This window comes from Musa acuminata, chromosome BXJ2-6 (genome assembly GCF_036884655.1).
Source record: "Musa acuminata AAA Group cultivar baxijiao chromosome BXJ2-6, Cavendish_Baxijiao_AAA, whole genome shotgun sequence".
In the NCBI taxonomy this organism is placed as follows: Eukaryota; Viridiplantae; Streptophyta; class Magnoliopsida; order Zingiberales; family Musaceae; genus Musa; species Musa acuminata.
This window is the reverse complement of record NC_088343.1, coordinates 43201664-43221887: the sequence shown is the minus strand read 5'-3', so window position 1 is coordinate 43221887 and position 20224 is coordinate 43201664. Positions and strand designations below refer to the sequence as shown.

Genomic DNA, 20224 nt, shown 5'->3' with positions numbered 1-20224 from the left:
CATCACTCCAAAGATAAACCCAAACATGATTACATCTCATTTTTCTTCATTTCTTCTCATGCAATAGCTTTGACTTGTGGTCTCGATATGAATGTTGAGTGGTTCATGATAGAGAATTTATCATAATCAACATGCAATCGTTGTATATAACCTAAGTCATCCTTCTCTCCATTTACGATAAGAATCATAAATTATCTTTTTTTCCAATGATATCATTCCTCCCATTCAAGTTATAAAAACATATCATAAATAAGGAAAAAGGAAAAGGACTTTCTTTTCTTAATCCATTGGATCCCATATTGTAATGCATGTTTAATGGATGTTATTATTGATATTTTTATTATTTAATTAAAGTTATTTGTTTCTGTTATCCCACTTACATTTATGTTTATGTATATTATAATTGAATATAATAACATGATTATCTTGACAAGACAAATTACAGAAATTATTATATACTATATCGGGAAAGACTAATAATGTTGTGGTACATAGAAGAGAGTATGACATTGATGATATACAACCGTTATAACTCACATTGATAGTTGGACTTAATATAGTATTATTATATTTATTAGACTTATTGGCTTGTTTTAAAATTTATGGTCATGTATAAAATGCTTTTCAAAATTCTTTGAAATCCAATTAGGTAAAAAAAATTTTAAATAAATTTTATTTTCTTATCAATTAATATGTCAAGTGGAAGAATATTAGATTTTGTGGCCCTTTATAATTGAATAAGATATCTATAATATAACTAATTGGATTCTGATTAAATATTTTAGCTAATTCTGATTTCTTAAGAGATAACTTGAGGGACTGTCCTAATTACTTATCCTAGACCCTCTACTCTCGCCGACAAGAACTCTAGAGACTAAAGACAATACAAGAGATGGATTACAGTATTTCGTTCTTTTTCCTAATCATCAATCTAGGTGATCCTGTGAATAAATAGGAAGAAAGAAGAAATGATATAGTTTTCCCTTTGCAGATTGTAGTGATCTTGGATCTAAAGACGGTGTCTTATAGATCAAACAGAGATCTTTATTCAGATGGCATCAAAAGGTAAAGTTAGTATCGTAAATCAGATCTAATTATTTATTTCAATCCTGACATAAAATATTACTTCTGCATTTAATTCGGTATATTACCAATTTTACGCTTACACTACTTTGATAAACAAGTTTAAGAGGCCTGAAGAATGGCTCCCCACTTGGCTGCCGTGATCTAGGTTTTCCCAGCAAGAAACGAGGAGTCAAATCTTCTTCTGAGTTAATTTCAGATCGTGCAGATCCAAAGGACCATGATGTGATACGATCTAGAGCGCATATAGAAAGGAAGGAGAGATCCTATTTCATGGCTAACGGCAATCAGCAAACAAAAATTTCAAAGCATACACCTAGCGCCTACATTTCAGATGTCAAAGGTTTGCTTTCTACTGGAGTCCTAGATGGATTATCTGTGACATACAAGAAGGATGAGGTCAGATATGATGCTGTTATCATCTGAAGAGAAGATATATTATCCCTTCTATTGCAATCTTCTGCTCTGTTTTTCACAAAAATAGTTGGCCATTTTTGCAGGGAAAGATTCATGGAATTATAAGCTTTGCTGGGTATCGGTGTGGTTGTTCCTCATGTAACTATAACAAAGTTAGTTGCTGCATTTTTTTCATTCTTTTCATCAGAAACTATCGGCTGACTCTGATAATCTTATTATATATAGATTTAAAAAGCCACCTATTTGGCCACATAATCTCCTGTGAATGAATACCTGCTTCCTTCCATCTTCACTGCATTAAACCTGGGCATTTAGGCAGTCCGTAAGTTTAGACACCATTTTCAGCAGCCAGTTGACCTCTGTAGACACAACCAGCTGAAAATATTGTCAATATATAGTATTTTGCATTTGTGACTGGACTACAACACAGTTCTGTATCTTTATTGTACAATTTTACAACTTATATTTCTCAAATATCCAACTTTATTATTTAGATATCATCTGACATTACAAATGGAGCATTCACTGACCCAACTGCCAGAATACCGCCCCCAATTAATTTTTAGTAGTTGCTTAGAAGCTTGTAAAGACTTACAGATTGTGAAGTGTGTGATTCTTTTGTTTTCTGAGACATGACACTAAAATTTAGGTACTTTCTGCTCTTGAATTTGAGAAGCATGCTGGGGTGACTTCAAAAAACCAAAATGATCACATATTTTTGGACAATGGGATAAGTATATATAAGCTTGTGAGAAATCTGAAGAATAGACATATCAAGCTTGGTTCACTTGATAAAGTGATAGAAAAAGAGTTTCAAATTCAACCCAATAAGGAGCATTTTGAGAATTGGAAAGGTTAAATATTTCTTCAAACTTTTCCTGATTCCTCTTGTTGGTTAATCTCTATTATAGATACATGAGTTTAATTTTCTCATTTGTTTCTTGGTCTTAAGACTTGTGCACTTTGTTTTCAGCATCATTTCAAGTGAATATAAATCAGAAGGAAACAAACAAAGATGTGGATGAGACCCAACTTAATCATCTGGAAACTCGTACTGCAGATCACTCAGTTCAAGGGTGAGTTTCCATCATAACTCACTGGTAATTGTTTATCAAAAGAGTAATTCATTTAAAATGCGAAAGATACTGCTATGAAAATATATAATTAAGTTAAATTCAACTAATAATGTGTCTTTTCCTAGAAATGGACCCCCCTTTATCCTATCCATTTGAATATGTGACTTTTCTGTGTTTAGCATTTTATATCAGGTCAGGTTTGACCCTAAACACTACATGAAAAGAACATCAATCAATTTAATTTGTCTTAAGAACTCGGTGTAAAATAGAGATTGTTACAAAATCCATGTGGAAGTTTGACAATATCCAAACAATAAATATACAGTGAATTGTTGCCTGAAATATGGTTAACTACTACTCGCCTTGAGAATTCTATGTTGGTCATATTAAGCAAAATAATTAGTTGTTCTTTGTGATGTTCAAATTAAGTTACTTAACCAGTGGCAGCATCCTCTAGTGGATCCTTTGAATAATGAGAACTGCAAAAAAGAGGAAATCTGAAATGCTTCTACTTAAGCAATATAGCTTTCACACTTGAGTGTCGTCTGCAACATGTTTGCAATATACTTAATTTATGGAACTTTCTTGATTTATTTGATGCTTGAGTGTTTGTTTTGTCCTATGTTCTTTAAATTGTTCTGATTAAATTTTTGAGCAGCTTGTTCGGGGTAGCTGTAAGAAGTGGCACGAATTCAGCTCGGGATGTCACTATGAAGTCGAGCTCTTCAAGACCACTGGAAGAATACTGCCATTCACTAGTTTCAAGTGTCACTCCAAGTTCCAAATACTTGTGGTCAACTGTAGAAGACAATGCTCATATAGGTTCAAATTTTATCAGCAATTTTAGATCACTAGGATCTACAGAAAACAGTGGTGATCTAACACCAAATGTTTGCATGAAGCCTAGCTTTCCAGTGCCACCCAGCAATGGAATTACTCATGTAGCTTCAAGTCTTAACGAAAATTCCATCTACCCACAGCTAGGTATGGTTGGCATCATTAATTCGGTTCTTCCTATGAAGACTAGTCCCTTAGGGCTTGCTAAAGAAATTTCTCATACAACCCCAAGATTCACTGTGGAATCTATTTTTTTAAGGCCAGCTGAATATGAGTTTGGATCAGATCCTATTATGACCATGGAAACTAGTTCCTTTCAGACAGTTATAGAAGCAAGTGCACATCTGGCATCAAATGTTGCTTCAAATGTTTGCTCCTCAAATTCAGGTTTAGAAGATCAAAATTATCCAGATCCAGTCATGGATGAGCTGCTCTCATTAACGCAACCTACTGATGTAGTTTCAGAGATCACTTTGAATCAAAGCTCATCAGGTCCAGCAAATGAAAATGATATTGATCCAACTCCAACTATCTTTACAGAACCTGGCTCATCAGTGCCTGCTGTTCAAGAAAGCGCTCATCTTTTCTCAGGTTTATCTTCAAGTCTTTGCAAAGATTCAGATCTCCCAGAACATGATGCATGTATTAAACAGTTACAGAGCTTATGCATCTTGGATGATCAATCACGGTTGGCAAAAAGGTCTATATAAATGTTATTGTAATTCATAGCTCATCATCACTTCATTTTACTGAGCTTTTAGAAAACTCATTGACGTGCAACTTTTAATAATTTGAAATTGGATATGTAAACACTTGCTTTTTTTTTTCTTAATACTTGTATTCTGTTTGCACTATTTAGGATGTTGACATTGCCAGATTTACCTTATTTGTCAAATTCCAATGGCAACCAGCTGAAACTTAATGTTACAGCCCAAGGTGGTTCAAAGCAAAGGTTTGTGATTTACTCTGATAGAGTGAATATGCTTCCAGCATTGCTCATCAATTATGGCTTTCTTCATGTTACAAGTTTTTTTTTTTCCCTTTTTTTTTGTTTAGGGATTGCAGTTTGCACCAATTGATTTTCAAGGAAAATGGTCTTCCAAATGGATCTAAATTGGCTTACTGTGTAAAGGGAGAGGTAGTCCTTTTGTGTTTTTGTGTGTGCTTATGTGTTACTTGGTGAGCTAATTGACTTGTTGGAGATGATCATCCTTCTGCAATCATAAAAGGTCTTTTCCTTTGCAGAAAATAAAAACAGGTTATAAATTTCGAAATGGTTTAATATGTGATTGCTGCAATGTAGAGGTAAATTTGTCCATGTTGTATCATGCTGAAGCTTGCCGATTGAATGAAACATCCTAATGTCATATTTTGTAATCAGATGAGCCCTTCACAGTTTGAAGTTCATGCTGGATTCCATAAAAGGCGCCAACCGTGAGTAAAGTCTGAATTTCTTTCCTCTATTTTGGTTTATTACTTACTGAAAGACAAAGTAAAAAATCCAAATTATTTGGCCTAATAAATCTAAATTACATGGCCTAATATAATTTCTGTATCTATGCAGCTACCGCCATATATATACTTCTGACGGGATAACACTGCATGAATTATCGATTGCTCTGTTTAATAGTCGGAACTTGACTTCGAGCTGCAGTGAGATGTCATGCACAATTTGTGGAACTGGTGGAGAACTGGTCAGCTGTGATGGTTGCACTAAGTCCTTTCACACAGGTGAATTTAAAGAGGTTTTCTGAGAAATCTATGCCATTCATATCAATTAATTGTATAAATTACTATAAACCATGGCTAAAATTTTGAACATTCTCTATAATGTAATTTTCATTCTAATCAAATCTGCTTATTTGTTCAGTCCATGCTGGTTTCAACAATCATTTTCTGTCCTTTATGTAATGTAATCTCATACAAATTAAAACTTATTGTTGGAATGTTTAGATCATTTTAGTAGAATGATTGTAAGAGCTTAATACTTGTGAAGGAATGATGAAATATCCTGCAGCTTTGATGCCACTATCTGTTGCATGCTTATTTGTAAACCATTATCTTGCAACAAATGTACAGTTTGCTTGGAACTACAGAGTGTTCCTGATAGTGGATGGTACTGTTCCTGTTGCATGGATCTCAGAGTTAGATCTGGTTCTGCAATTCCATCTTCAGGTGCTATCAGATCATATAAGCTTCGGTCAAGACTTATACTTAAGGCTGAAACAGATCAACTTCTTTGTTGCACCCTCTGCAAGTATGCATCTTCATCTAGATTGACTTTCTTGACAATATTTCTGCTTTCATACAACAAGGTGGAGACTTGTGCACCTTGTGCAATATTACTGGTAAGACTCTAATTTTTTTCTTAACATGTGACATGCAGGGATAGCTCCTTCATTCTCAATGTTTTTGATGCAAAAACAATTATATTCTGTGCGCAAGTATGTCATGTGTTTTTCTTCTTTTCCTTATTTTGACATTATTGCTCATACCAATATCTGATGACTGCTTCTTCTAGTGTGAAAGAGAATACCATATTGGTTGCTTAAAGTATCATGGAGTTTGTGATCTAAAGGTGAAGGCAGACTTATTTTTGGCTATTTCAGTGATTTTGTTGACGTAACATGAGAATTGAAGTTTGGTGGGTTGCACGGACATTCTTTTGAATAATCTTTGCTACAGGAAGTCCCAATGGAGTGCAATTGGTTTTGCTGTGAAGATTGTGATGTAATCCATGCTTCTTTGCGAAAATTAGTCAATAATGGAGAAAATTTTGTGCCTTACTGGCTATTGAGTATGCTCAAGAGAAACAGTTCACTTGGAGAATTTGCTGATGACAGAGAAGCTGATATCCATTGGCAGATTTTAAGTGGAAAATATGTGAGAGATGATTTGCTGTTTCATAAGATCATTGGACTTTTTCATGTAAGTTGTATCTTTGCTTTGTTGGATAAAAAAATTCAGTTTTATCTGAAAACATGCTTTCTTGAAATCGGTAGATAGAGATTGTTTGTTTCTTTGTACATCCCTTAGTAGCTTTTGCCGCGAAGAATTTGGGATAAGAAGCCACTGGTTTATCTCTCAATATAAGTCAAACAACAGTAGTGTATCTAAGACTGAGGATTTTGGGGTAGACAATGGAGAATTATAGGAACGAAATTGTACTTTTGCTCTGTCAGATGAAGAAATTTAATTTTATCTTAAAACATGCCTGGTTCTTGAAATCGGTAGGTAGAAATTGTTTGATTATTTGTACATCCCTTAGTAGCTTTTGTCATGAAGAATTTGCCAATTTGTTATAAGAAACCACTGGTTTATCTCTCAATATAAGGCAAATAACATTAATGAATATAAAACCGAGGATTTTAGGTTCAACAATAGAGAATTATAGGGACAAGTTGCTTCCAACAGAAAGAAATTCAACCAGTTTATTTGTCTCAAAAGAAGTCATCCACGGTCTCAGTGAACAAAATCACTATTTTCATGAATAGAAGAGAGAAAACAGGAAATCTGGATACTTGGCCACTGGCCAGTGACACAACATAATTTGTTTAGCTAAAATCGAACATATAACAATATCTTCTAATAGCTAGCTGACAGCCTGTTTTCTAAAGCAGCTTGTTGGCCACAAAGTTACACTGATCTGATTACCGAAGAATTACAAACAAAAAAGTGTCTAGTCAGAAATGTATCTTTCTTGTATTGGTATTAATATGGGGCCTCTAATAAAAGAAACCTACATGGGGTTACTGTTCATAGTAGTACAGACACCATAGCATTCATGTTTGGATGTACCATGATGTAAACTTAACTTGCTTATAATTTTTTGGAAGCTGAATAGCACCTGGTATTAATACTCAACCATGATGGATCTGAGCATGGCACATATAGGACTCAAACTTGGATTAAATTAACTTGAACCTGGGTAAAAGTCTTCCTATGGTAATGTTTAGATTGATTTTCCTTGGAAGTTGCTCTATCTTGCTTAACATTTTTCTTTTGTGTTGGTTGTGTTATGTTCTACAATCTTTTATTGCATGTACGGGTAGCAAGAACTGACAATTCTCCGTCCTGACATGTTATGGAACATGGATTAAGGCTCAGATGTGGGCACACAGATTATAAAAATCTCAAACTATACGATGAAATACAACATAGATATATCAATAGAACTTCTGTTTTAATTTATTTGGTATTTAAAGCAAACCTTAACACCAACCTGTGGTGTAAGAAAATATGTAGTTATGAGACTGGAGAGCTCTGTTAAGACCCTGAGATACTTATACTCTTTGCCATCATTGTGATCTTTTATGCCATCTCCCCGAAAGAGTGGCAAGAAATGGTATGATGTGGAAGCTGACAACAATTCAGAGAGCACCAAAATTGTTTCACTTCTGCTACATTGTTATTCACTATATGACAGTGGATAGGAAACCATCTTATTTTTCAGAAATGTAGTGTTTGTTGGACAGTATTGAATGTCCTGCTACTAGATAGACATATTCCATTATGAACTGATTTTGCCAAAGGGCTAAAACTTAAGGTGACATACTTTCACCTGAGTCATTTATTGCCCATAAAATTGTAGAACACAGGATTAAATTCAAAGTCAACTATGAGATTAAGGATAAGGTTGGTGAAAAAGAAGAATGACGACCCTGAGAAAACCAACTCCTTGAAATCTCACCAATCCAAATACCAAGGAGTTCAAGAGCCCTTCTGTAAGAAGTTTAAGAAACCAAATTTTATGAACTCCTATATCCATACATTTGTAAGCCCGTGAGTTATATTGAAAGACTGAAATCTTAGTCACACGAAAGAGAAATTGGTTTCCAGAATTTCATGTCAACATATTGGCCATCAGGAAGACATCTAGACCAATTTGGTTTCTTTCTTTCCATAATATAGTAAATTGAGTTTCCTTGCTAGTATTTGGTAGTTGGATTTAACAGTTAGCATGCATGCATACATATATATGCTTTAGTATGACATGCAGGCAATATTTGGGTTTTAGCAACTTTTCAATTTGATCAGTTCTTTGACAACAGGAAGCATTTGATCCTATAGTTGAAGGAGGCCAGGACTTACTATCTGCTATGGTTCACGCGTGAGTTCTTGCTCTCTCTATTCTTTGATGTCATGTGTATCACCCATTTAGTTACTGTTTTATTATGTATACTCTTCGCTCTGGGGTATTTGATCATTTGATGTAAATATGCTTGAGTTTTTGCAGTGAAGATGTGGCAGGCAAACTGCTTGGAGGAGTATATTGTACAATCATAACTGTAAAGTAATATACCTTGCTCATCTAATAATCTCTTTCTTTTATCTTTGACTTTACCTTTTTATATTTGTGTAGTTATTGAACTTTGGTTTTTGACTCTCATTCTGTGAAATTGCCTGCTCTGCTGCAAAATCTACCTGAAAACCGGCAATTGCCTTTTTCTTATAATGGTTGAACTTTTTCTTATATTTGTGTAGTTATTGAACTTTTTCTTATATTTGTGTAGTTATTGAACTTTGGTTGCAGAGAATACCTACCGGCAATTGCCTTTTTCTTATAATGGTCTTAGTCTTACTTCATGTTTGTTACCACCAAAGCTTTGGTCAGCAATTAATCATTACTTTTGGTAAATTTCAGGTCAGTCATCATATCAGCTGGTCTTTTTAGGGTATTCGGTCGGAATGTTGCAGAACTTCCATTGGTAGTCACCCATGAAAAATACCGCGGAAAGGTGAGAAATTATATCCTGCATTTAAACTTTGGCTCAGTTGAAGCTAGAGATCTGCCCAAAGGTCTTGCAAATGTTTAAGCTTGTTTCTGCTAGAAATTATATCCTTCATTAAGGGACAAACAGGAGAAAATAGCTTGTTGGACTTAAATAGTTTTATCTAAAAGATGTTGAATTGAATTTTTTTTCAGATTTATTAGAAAGGTCCCTTGTAATACAAAAGAGTGGATGACCAATAACTGAGTCGTCTCCAAGAACATATTACTGTATGAATTAATTATTAACAAGAAATATGGATTCTCTTAGAGGCCTATTGTTAGAGACAAAGCTAAATATTTTGTAAATGATACCTGACCGAAGCTTATTATTAGCAACTTTCTAACCAACAACGGGAACTGAAGCATCATTCACCTTTTCTCCAAAACCTTTTTTGGAGTAGCTAAATGCAAGTCTTCCTAAAAACTGATTACAACTTGGATCTTCAAAACACAGGAACATTAAATATTTTGATTTGAGTTTGGTCTCACTATGGAGCCATGAAATTTGAATTATCACTTTCGGTAGTGGGACTTTAGAGACATTAACTAGTAGTTCAAAATTCCTGGCTACTTCTTGTGACCTGTAAGCGTTTGGCTGGCAAAACCAATTACTAAATTATGTCATCCTGAAGTATAATTCTTCCGCATGAGGCTATTGAGAGTGATAAAATGAACTTTTTTGAGGAGTTTGAGCATATATTTTCATGATAGTGGTTAACATAACCCCTTTTACATGTGGAGCAGGGATACTTTCGAGTTCTATTTTCTCTAGTTGAGCGAGTACTGTATCATTTGGAAGTCGATCACCTGATAGTTCCTGCCAGCAAGGAAGTCCAGTCTCTATGGAAGGACAAGCTTGGGTTCGTAGAAATGGCAGAGGAAAGGGTGAGCACATCTTCTCTTTGCTCTGGAAGTGCCAAAAAGATCTTGATGATCCATCGTTTTAGATTGTTTTAGTGGGATTATTCGGATTGATGGATGGATCGTCAACACATTGTAACGTGGAAATCTTTGTATTAACACAGTTGCAGGCGCATCTAAAGGATTATCCACTGGTGATGTTCGAAACGACAACCATGCTGGAGAAGGCAGTTCCTCGTTCCTTTTGACGATTGGAAGTGATCTCGGTTTTCTTACAAGCAGCGGCCATGATAACGAACGAAACCTGGGTGAGCCAACCATGCATGCGTGGTGCAATATGATGAGAGATTGTTTACTTGCATTTTTCATATTTTATAGTTCACCTTAATGCAACATTCAATACATTTATTTATTAGTTAAATCTCTGAAAGAAACGATTGACTTGTTTTTAACATTGCTGATCGAAAGACAATCCAATTGCTTTTTCTCATCAGAAATTGGTATATTGCATGTCTGCATTCCATCAGAATATGAAGCTAAACATAGAAGCAGCAAGTTTTGAAGGGAAAACTTGAATAGCTCTACCACCCACCCATCCATAGTGTTATGTTAACATTAATAAGACGCTAGAGTTTAATTTGAGCTTAATTTGACATACTCAAACAAAACATTTAGAGTGACTGATGCCTTAACTTGGCAAGACATCTACCATTCCTTTGACGTCATCCATGTAGCTCTCGATGTGCTATGGCTACGTTTGAAAGTATATTTATATTTTTAATGTATAATTTGGAGAAAAATGAGTTTGAGTGAATGTGCATTTATTGTGAAATACTTCCAATGTTTGGTAAACAATAAATGAAAAATATATCTTAAATATTCATTGAGCTAAGTATTATTTGGTAAAAAAATATATTTTAAAAGTTCATTCGATCTTTTACGATAAATTTACCCTTATAATATTTATTCAAAGAGTACATATTTTTATTTAAATCAATACGAAAATAAATAAATGTATGTATGAAATCTTATAAAAATTTGGTATTATTCAAATAAATATAATTTTTTTAAAAAAAAATAAATAAATAAATATTTTTTATATAAAATATAAATCATATTAATTTCTCACCGAATTCATTTATCAATCTTATAATTTTAGATAAAGTCATAGGATAGGATATTTTTAGAACTTAAAAAATTATATTAGCATCTTGCAAATACTAAGACGATTAAGATAAGATAGACTTCTTTCCATTATCTAACATTTTGTATTGAGTTGACAATAAAAATTGAATATGATAGCTACGCATAAACATCTTGATTACATTATCAAAATCTAATTATACACGTTCGATGCATATGAATACGGATGTATGTGTTCGTGCCCGAGATGGATTCTCCCTAGCCGTAATTGACGATCAAATTTGACATTAATAGGAATAAGAGTCGTCATAAAAGATTCGAGACTAAACATCATATATCCCAAAAAAAGAACAAAAAAGATCTATGCTGCTTGATTCCTCGCATATGCAATGGTGCATGCATTCTGCTCATGCAAGAAAATATCATATCAGATTAAACGGGTAAACAACAGACCATCACCTCAATTATTACTTACAGCATAATGACTGATTAATGATGAGCATGGTTTATCCGGAAAGCTTAATTTTACTCTGGAAATGTAGAACGAACTGCCTACATCGCATCAACCCATTCAGCACGGAGACATAATACAGAGAAGAACATCTATAATGGTAACATTTCCCAAAAACAATGATACGATTTGATCTGAGACAAATTTATTCGGGAGATGGAGAAGCATTAATTTATAGTTCTCGACCAAAGAAATGGCAACGATACAAACCAAAGAAGCATTCCTCTTCAAATTTCTTATATTCCACAAAAATAATATAAACAATACACAAAAAAATACTGCCACCATTTGTTTAGTAAAAAAAACTTGTAAAAATACCTTACTAAATATTCTTTATTATTTTTTAACTTTGAAATAAGGGCTCAGATTATAAATTTTTTTTGTGGCTTCTAATATATTTTTTTTGTATTTTTATCATATAATTATTTGGTAATTTAGTTCATTTTTATTGTATAAATTCTTATCGAATTAAATTAAATCAGATCGGGAAGGAATCAGAGGAATAAATCAGGGGGAAAACTAAAGGAAAAGTATTATGGGAAAAAAATACTTTAGGAGAAAAGTCAAAATTAGTGGTTTTAGAATACCATAAATTATGGAGGGTTATATATATATATATATATATATATATATATATATATATATATATATATATGTGTGTGTGTGTGTGTGTGTAATTTGATTACATATGTATAGTAGGGTTTTGTTACATGCAGTTAACGGTTGGATGCCGGACCAAACGGCCAACTAACGGCGTCATTGATGGTTTCCGCTTCAATTCAAACCCAACCCATATAATTTAATGCCCAAACTTTTGGTCGATCAACTCCTCATTTCATCTCTCCCACTTCGCCCGAGGTTCCCTCCTATCCCCGTCGCTGCTGGAATCCTCTCTCCTTCTCTCCAAAATGCCTTTTTGACAGCAGAATCTCGCAAAAACCCAGAGATTTAGTGCGGAACAATCACTCGGGGTCGGCGAGAGCGCGACGCCGAGTTCTCACTTTTTCTCTTTATTCATATTTTTAGGTGTGATTGCAGCCGGCTAACGATCCATCGGTCTCTGGAACTCGTGGATCGCTCTCGATGTCGCATCGCCGGCGGTATTCTGGTACGTTGTTCCTCTGTCCTTTCCTCCGCTTCTTCTTCTTTCTGGTGCCGGCGCTGTTTTGGTCTTGCTTGATGATGCGAAGTGTTGTTATGATCCGTCGTGCTTTTTATTTTGCGGTTCGAGATGTTACGTTGCGGTGGTTTTGTTCGGTTTTCCTTGGCTGATTAGAGCTGGCGATCGGGGACCTTAGGCTTTTATTTTATCTTTGCGAAGTTGATGTCCGATCCTACTTAGGGTTCTTACTCGAACAACTTTGGCTGAGATGATAAAGATTTTGGAATCTCGATATCCCAGGTGGAGAGGAGATGGATGGCTCCCGGAAGAAAGGGAGATATGTCGCGGTGTCGCCCACACGCTCTCCGGGATCCACTGATAAGTACGGGAGAGGGCTGTTGGTTGATGGGAATGGGAACTCGAGCAGCAATAATTCAAGCAGCAAGCTTAATAAGGACAAAGGGGTTAATATCCAGGTCATTCTCAGATGCAGGTAAACCAATTGGACGCCAAAGATTTGGGGGCTCCTGGCTCATCTTTTCAGGGTTTGCTTCACCAATTCTATTGCTCGAACTATTTCAGACCATTAAGCGATGATGAGAAGAGGATGAACACGCCGGTGGTCATATTCTGCGATGAACACCGTCGAGAAGTTACAGCTGCTCATAGTACTTCCAACAAACAGATAGACAGAACCTTTACTTTTGATAAGGTCTTCATACCTCTGGATTCAATATTCTGCCAGTGCACCCTATTTTTTTCTTTCACTTATAGACGCAATAGATTTATCATCAGTTTGATAACTATATATAGGTTTTCGGGCCAACTTCCATGCAAAAGGATTTGTTTGACCAAGCTATCGTTCCCATAGTCAACGAGGTTCTGGAGGGCTACAACTGCACTATCTTTGCCTATGGGCAGACGGGCACAGGTAAAACCTACTCGATGGAAGGTGGAGGAAGAAAACTTAAGGTAATATTTTTTCCCTCTATAATACATTGAACAAAATGTTTCAGCTACTTTACTTTTTCTCTTGTCTCTAAATCATATACCGATTATTTGTAGAATGGAGAATTACCAAGCGATGCTGGTGTTATCCCAAGGGCAGTGCAGCGTATCTTTCACACGCTTGAGGCACAAAGTGCTGAGTATAGCATGAAAGTCACATTTCTTGAGCTATATAACGAGGAGATAACTGATCTTTTGGTGCCGGATGAATCAAAATTTTCTGATGACAAGACCAAGAAATCTATAGCTCTCATGGAAGATGGAAAGGGAGGCATCTTTATGAGAGGACTTGAAGAGGAGGCAGTGTATACTGCTGGTGAAATATACAAAATCTTGGACAAAGGGTCTGCAAAAAGGCATACTGCCGAGACTTTACTCAACAAGCAAAGCAGCAGATCTCACTCCATATTTTCCATTACAGTTCACATTAAGGAATGCACTCCTGAGGGAGAGGAGATGATTAAGTGTGGAAAGCTTAACCTCGTGGATCTTGCTGGTTCAGAGAATATATCACGATCTGGTGCTAGAGATGTGAGTATAAGTTTAGTGTTTATCAAGTAGAGTTAGGTCGTTTGTATTTATTAGAAAATGTGACTACTTGCATTCTGTTCCCGTGATTTTCCGTTAAGAATTGTTGGATGACTGTTGAATATTTATCATTGCAGGGAAGAGCAAGAGAAGCCGGGGAGATAAATAAAAGTTTGCTCACACTTGGACGTGTTATTAATACTCTCGTTGATCATTCTGGCCATATTCCATATAGGTGTCACTGAAAATTCTCATCTTGTTTCCTTATCCTTTCTAGCATGTTTGCATCTATTTTTGGCTGAGTATTGACCTTTTTCATTTCAGAGACAGCAAATTGACAAGGTTGCTAAGAGATTCCTTGGGTGGAAGGACTAAAACATGTATTATTGCCAATATATCACCTTCTGCCCTCTGTTTGGACGAGACACTGAGCACCTTAGATTATGCACACCGTGCAAAGAATATAAAAAATAAGCCCGAGGTCATTAACATTTTTCAGTTTCTTTGTTGCTAAATTAAAATAATTTTCAGATGGACTAATCAAATTTATAATAGTACAGGTCAATCAGAAGATGATGAAATCTGCAATGATCAAGGAATTGTACACAGAAATTGACCGCCTTAAACAAGGTAATCGCTTGATTTTCTGTCAGTCATTTTGTGCAATTTTACATAGCTAGCAAACTGGAGTCCACATCTTCGAGCATTATGTCAGCATTTTAGTTGAGGTATCTGTTAATTATCTTTTTGCTGCTTTGATGCATCATATGGTTACTATGATGGCCTGATCGTCAAAATAATCACCAAGCATTATTGTTAAGTCTCGCATCCTCTATGATTAGACACTGAACTTTCGTTTTGGTTTTTAAATAAGAATATAGTTTGATACTTCAACTATTAGTTAGATGAATCATATGGTCTCGTTCAGGATATTTAGTTTTCAGATATGTTACATTATTTATTTTATCAATTTCAGAGGTATTTGCTGCGAGAGAGAAGAATGGCATATATATTCCACTCAATAGGTTTTTAATTGAAGAAGCTGAGAAGAAGGTCAGTTTATGATAATTCACATTGGTTCTCTCTTATTTTATGTGTGCCTTTATGGTCATTTTTATTTCATGTTCGTTTCTTATCATTCCATTTAATAATTGTTTTCATTCAGGCCATGGCTGAGAAAATAGAAAAAATGGAACTTTATTTGGATTTGAAGGATAAGGTGCATTTAATAACTTTATAATATGGTACCCTATTATATGGAAGGCTAAATCTGACACTAGTCTCTGACAGCAACTAGTTGCGCTTCAAGATCTTTACAATTGTCAAAAACTACTCAGTGCTGATTTAAGTGACAAACTAGAAAGAACACAGGTAAGTGTCTCTGTTACTTTTGCATTTACAGGCAATTCTCGAATTGTTTCTGGCAAGAGATCAATATTAGTGTGAATTTGCTGCAGAAAAAGCTGGTGGATGCTGAGCATGCTTTACTGGACCTAGAAGAAAGATACAGAAAAGCAAATTCTACAATAAAATTTAAGGAATTTCTGATATCTGCTCTACTCAAGTCCGGTAAGATAATTTATTATACTTGGGAGTTCTATACATGGATGGCAGATGCTATATCAAATTAGAATATCCTCTTGTTTTACCAGGCAGAATTGTTGTCATGCTCATTTGTTCATTTCTATGCTATTATATGAGTATATCTTGCTCTTAACGTCTTTAACATGATGGTCATGTAACATCACGTAAATTAGTCATGTTTTACATAATTTTAGGCACTCATACACTCTGGTCTAGAAACCACCACATCTTGCTTTTCCGATCATTTTGTTTTACAGTGTAATGTTTGATGCCTTTGATTGGAAATGTTGCTAACAGAGAAGGCACTTGTTGAGCATGCTTATGAGCTTAGATCAGAACTAGAAAATGTGGCTGCATACGTTTCAAGCTTGTTTTCTAAAATAGGTTGGTACCTTTTTCTCCCTTTAACTTTTGATCTTCTAGATCGTGGTGCCATAATTCTGGTAAGATGAAATTTCAATTACGAATAATATAACCTCTGAATTTTGCATACAGAGCACAAAGGTAAAATAGAGGAAGAAAACAGAAAGCTTGTCCAAAAGTTCCGGTCTCAATTAACTCAAGAGCTGGACCACTTGCATAGAATTGTCTCAGCTTCATTGATGCGACAGGAGACCCAGCTGAAAGAAATGGAAGAGGACATGGAATCATTTATACCTACAAAGGCCAAGGTATAATGATGCTAGATTAGATTATCTCCATTTCGTTTGTTTATCAGTATCCTCTTACATTTATGCTTGCAGAAGAAACTAGTTCAATTGTGAAGGTGCACCACACCTTAAGCAATGTTGTATTTTAACATTTTTTTTATGCACAGGCCACTGAAGAAATCAGAATGCACGTTGAAAGACTGAAAGCTAAGTGTGGTTCTGGGATCAGAGATTTGGATGCTTTAGCCGGTGAACTTGACAAGAATTCAGAATATACCTTTGGAAGATTGAATTCCCAAGTGTTGAAGCACTCTACTGCCCTTGAAAATGTGAGTAAATTATTTTCTGTGGCCATGTAAACCTCTATGAAGTATCCATCATAATAGTTTTAATATATGTATTCTTCTGGTTAGCCAGTGCTTCAAAGGAATAGCTTCGGAGGCTGATCAACATTTAAATGAACTTCAAGTAGGTCTGTCTAAACAAGAAGACAAGTTAGCTGCATTTGCACAACAGCAGCATGAAGTAGGTTACTATTAGAATTTTAGACGTTCAGAAGTTGACAAATTCTTCATGCTGATGACTATTGTATAACAATGGTTTTCTTCTTTTGCACAACAACAGGGACATCTTAGAGCTATTGAATCTATGAGGTCCATATCTAAGATAACTTCTAGTCTTTTTGAAACCTTGGATATTCATGCATCCAAATTATCCAAGATCTTGGGAGAATCACTAACCATACAATACCAACAACTGCATGATGTTGAGAAGAAGTTCGAGGTAACTCCATGTTCCTCGGGTGTTAAAAGTAGTCAGCAGTAGTTCATCTTATACTCCATTTATTGATCCATTGCCTCTTCCTGTAGGAATGTGTTGTTAATGAAGAAAGACAATTATTGGAAGAAGTGGCAGCCATGTTAGCTAGTTCAAGTGCAAGGAAGAAGAAGTTGGTAACGAAAACTACTTTTGACAGATGTGAAATACATATATCTCTTCTCTATACCTGCACAAGCTATGTGTGAAACTGTACTACTTTATGTTCATTGTTCATTTCCTTTTGCCAATGTCTTCTAATTGCAAACTTCGTATTAACAATGTTTTCTATTGTTCAAATGTAGTAGCAAATGATTTCATTTTTAACATTAATATTAATATCTGAAATCATCTTAATTTCAATGGCAAGAATATTGGAGAAAGATTAAAACTGGCTTAAAGCACTTTTAAATGCATCCTATCCAGTATCTAATTGCTTAGACATGGCATTATCTTTTAGGAGTCTTTCTATTCACTGTTATGAATTTGTTAATGGATGCCAAAAACTCATTGTTTGAAATAGGGTTGAAACAGAGACAATAGAAGTTTGACATCTGTTTGTGTTCTTTTAGGTTCAAACCGCAGTTGATAGTCTCCGAGCTAGTGCTGTTGACAGAACGAGTAATCTACAAAAGGAAATGTCAACTGCTTCCGATTTTACTCGTCGTATAAAAGGACAATGGAAAGCATACATGGAAGAAACTGAAAATCACTATATTGAGGATACTGCAGCAGTTGAAAGTAGCAGAAATGACATAGAAGAAGGTTTAAAAAGTTGGTAAGTCAGAATGGATAATTGCCATGAGAATTTCTATACTGCATTGTACTGTACTCCTTTTTTTATTAATCGCTGTAGTTAGCCTAATTCTTTATTGAATTTTCTTTTTTCTCTATAACAATTTGCAGCATGGCAAAGGCTAGAATGGGTACACAACAATGGAGAAATGCTCAAAATTCCCTGCTGATTCTTGGTAAAGGGAATGAAGCATCAGCAGATTCAATTGTCAGGTGATTGAAGCAAAAGATCTAATGATTTTCCAGTTGTTTTATGGCTAAAGTATTTGTCTTACAAACTATTTGTGAACCCGTGCAGGAATGGATTGGATGCCAACCAGCATCTGCGTGCCAAATTATCTTCTGCTGTTTCATCAACCCTTGAAGATGTCAATACTTCAAACAAGGATATTTTATCGTGCATCGACTGTAAGATGTTCCCGCATATTGCTTCCCATTTGACAATGTATAAGAATCAATATCTAATGACATTTATATCATCCAACTTTTCCAGCTTCACTAAAACTCGACCAAGATGCATGTGCAAACCTAGACAGCGTGCTCGTTCCATGCCATGGGGAACTAAGAGAATTGAAAAATGGTCATTACCACAAAATTGTGGAGATCACAGACATTGCAGAAAAATGTCTTGAAGAAGAATATACAGTAAGTATTATATGAATGGACAAAATGGAGGTATTTATTTCATCTTCATGTTCATCAACTTACTGCATAACAAATTGAGCAGGTTGACGGACCATCTTGTTCCACCCCAAAGAAACGATCGATCAGTCTGCCAAGCATAGCATCGATCGAGGAACTACGGACTCCGGATTTTGAGGAACTATTGAAGTCATACAGGGATTCAATGTCTGCTTCGAAGCAGGCGAATGGCGATGCAAAACATTTATCTGGTTCGTATGAGTCTCAGTTTCAGTCTTTGAGAGATTCTAGGATTCCACTGGCAGCCATCAATTAATAGGGCAAATAACGTAGTAGTTAGTTCTCAGCTTATACCTGCATGTACAGAGCATAAGAAGGGAGAAAAGCATATTTCATTCTTTCCAGCTTCGTTAGAGTTTCATTCATATCACCCAAGCTGGGTTTTCCAGCAGTGAAGCTCTATTCCATGGCTGTATATGTACATATAGTTTCCCTTTTTCTACAGAATAAATGGTGAGGATGGGATACGATCTTACTATCAATCTTCAAAGATTTTATATGCTCTTCTCGGATCAAGTATTTTGGGTGTAAAATTATATGTCATCATCAGATTAAATATTTTTTATAAAATTTATAGGATGAGGATGTGAAATATATATATATATATATATATATATATATATCATCCCCAGATTAAGTATTTTGGGTGTAAAATTTATATCATCATCAGATTAAATATTTTTAAACCCTTTAGTTTTTAAATAAGTGGATGTGATACATTACTGACAATTAATATTTTAGATGAAATAGATAAAAGGACTACTGTACCTTATTCATTTTATAGCATGCATATCTCTTTTGTTTTCTCATTATTTTTCAGATTGTTTTTGTTACTGATTTATCTATGCAGTCTGTGAGATTATTTATGTAAGATGTTATTGTGACTATCGTACAGTATTCGTCGAAACAAATTTAATGACGGGAGAGAAGCGTCAGGAAACATCGAGTGATGGACCGGAATACCTGAGGAAAAGGAGACACGTGACACGTGAGGAAGATGAAGAACGCATACCGGATGTTGTTGGACCGGAATACCTGCAAACGTATCTTTTGTAAACGTTTTGCAAAACAAATCTTATTTTTGTTTCAAGAATATCTTTTCCACAATATTTTAAGAACATGGCTAGCCATTGCTTTTATTTTTTTTTCATTTTATTTTATTTTTACAGAAATAATATAATAGATGATGAAACGAGATTTCATCGTAACAATTGAATTAGTTGACATCTTCATCTAAAATTCTTGTGTGAGTAATATTTGTCAAAAGAACTTTATTTATATGATAGATACCTAAAAGTTACATATATATATATATATATATATATATATATATATATA

General features: G+C 35.0%; 2 protein-coding genes across 2 annotated transcripts; both read left to right on the top strand.

Annotated features, from left to right (window-relative positions):
• Window positions 1-947: 947 nt before the first annotated feature.
• On the top strand, window positions 948-10538 carry LOC135615790 (uncharacterized). The gene is made up of 20 exons (XM_065114756.1): window positions 948-1065; window positions 1232-1482; window positions 1584-1652; window positions 2150-2354; window positions 2474-2576; window positions 3235-4113; window positions 4273-4365; window positions 4470-4551; window positions 4659-4718; window positions 4795-4847; window positions 4978-5144; window positions 5493-5670; window positions 5800-5857; window positions 5935-5991; window positions 6099-6341; window positions 8465-8523; window positions 8650-8706; window positions 9058-9151; window positions 9931-10071; window positions 10212-10538. Exons 1-20 carry the CDS (start codon window positions 1053-1055, stop codon window positions 10293-10295), a joined length of 2946 nt encoding a protein of 981 aa, XP_064970828.1. The 5' UTR covers window positions 948-1052; the 3' UTR covers window positions 10296-10538.
• Window positions 10539-12548: 2010 nt separating this feature from the next.
• LOC135615789 (kinesin-like protein KIN-5A) lies at window positions 12549-20036 on the top strand. Its single transcript, XM_065114755.1, has 24 exons — window positions 12549-12809; window positions 13104-13296; window positions 13386-13515; window positions 13617-13775; window positions 13869-14342; window positions 14477-14574; window positions 14664-14820; window positions 14900-14969; window positions 15316-15392; window positions 15505-15558; window positions 15630-15710; window positions 15797-15908; window positions 16221-16307; window positions 16419-16594; window positions 16741-16902; window positions 16991-17098; window positions 17198-17356; window positions 17443-17526; window positions 17962-18167; window positions 18296-18397; window positions 18483-18592; window positions 18678-18829; window positions 18912-19077; window positions 19782-20036. The coding sequence occupies exons 1-24, from the start codon at window positions 12785-12787 to the stop codon at window positions 19940-19942; spliced, it is 3303 nt and encodes a 1100-aa protein (XP_064970827.1). The 5' UTR covers window positions 12549-12784; the 3' UTR covers window positions 19943-20036.
• Window positions 20037-20224: the final 188 nt, after the last annotated feature.

Bases quoted from the DNA above. Each gene is read 5' to 3' on its own strand.
- LOC135615790 (XM_065114756.1), top strand. The intron at 4,366-4,469 runs GTTTGTGATTTA...TTTTTTGTTTAG, and splicing joins CAAGGTGGTTCAAAGCAAAG to GGATTGCAGTTTGCACCAAT. The intron at 8,524-8,649 runs GTGAGTTCTTGC...GAGTTTTTGCAG, and splicing joins CTATCTGCTATGGTTCACGC to TGAAGATGTGGCAGGCAAAC.
- LOC135615789 (XM_065114755.1), top strand. From the start codon at position 12,785: ATGTCGCATCGCCGGCGGTATTCTG. The intron at 13,776-13,868 runs GTAATATTTTTT...GATTATTTGTAG, and splicing joins GTGGAGGAAGAAAACTTAAG to AATGGAGAATTACCAAGCGA. The intron at 15,711-15,796 runs GTAAGTGTCTCT...AATTTGCTGCAG, and splicing joins ACAAACTAGAAAGAACACAG to AAAAAGCTGGTGGATGCTGA.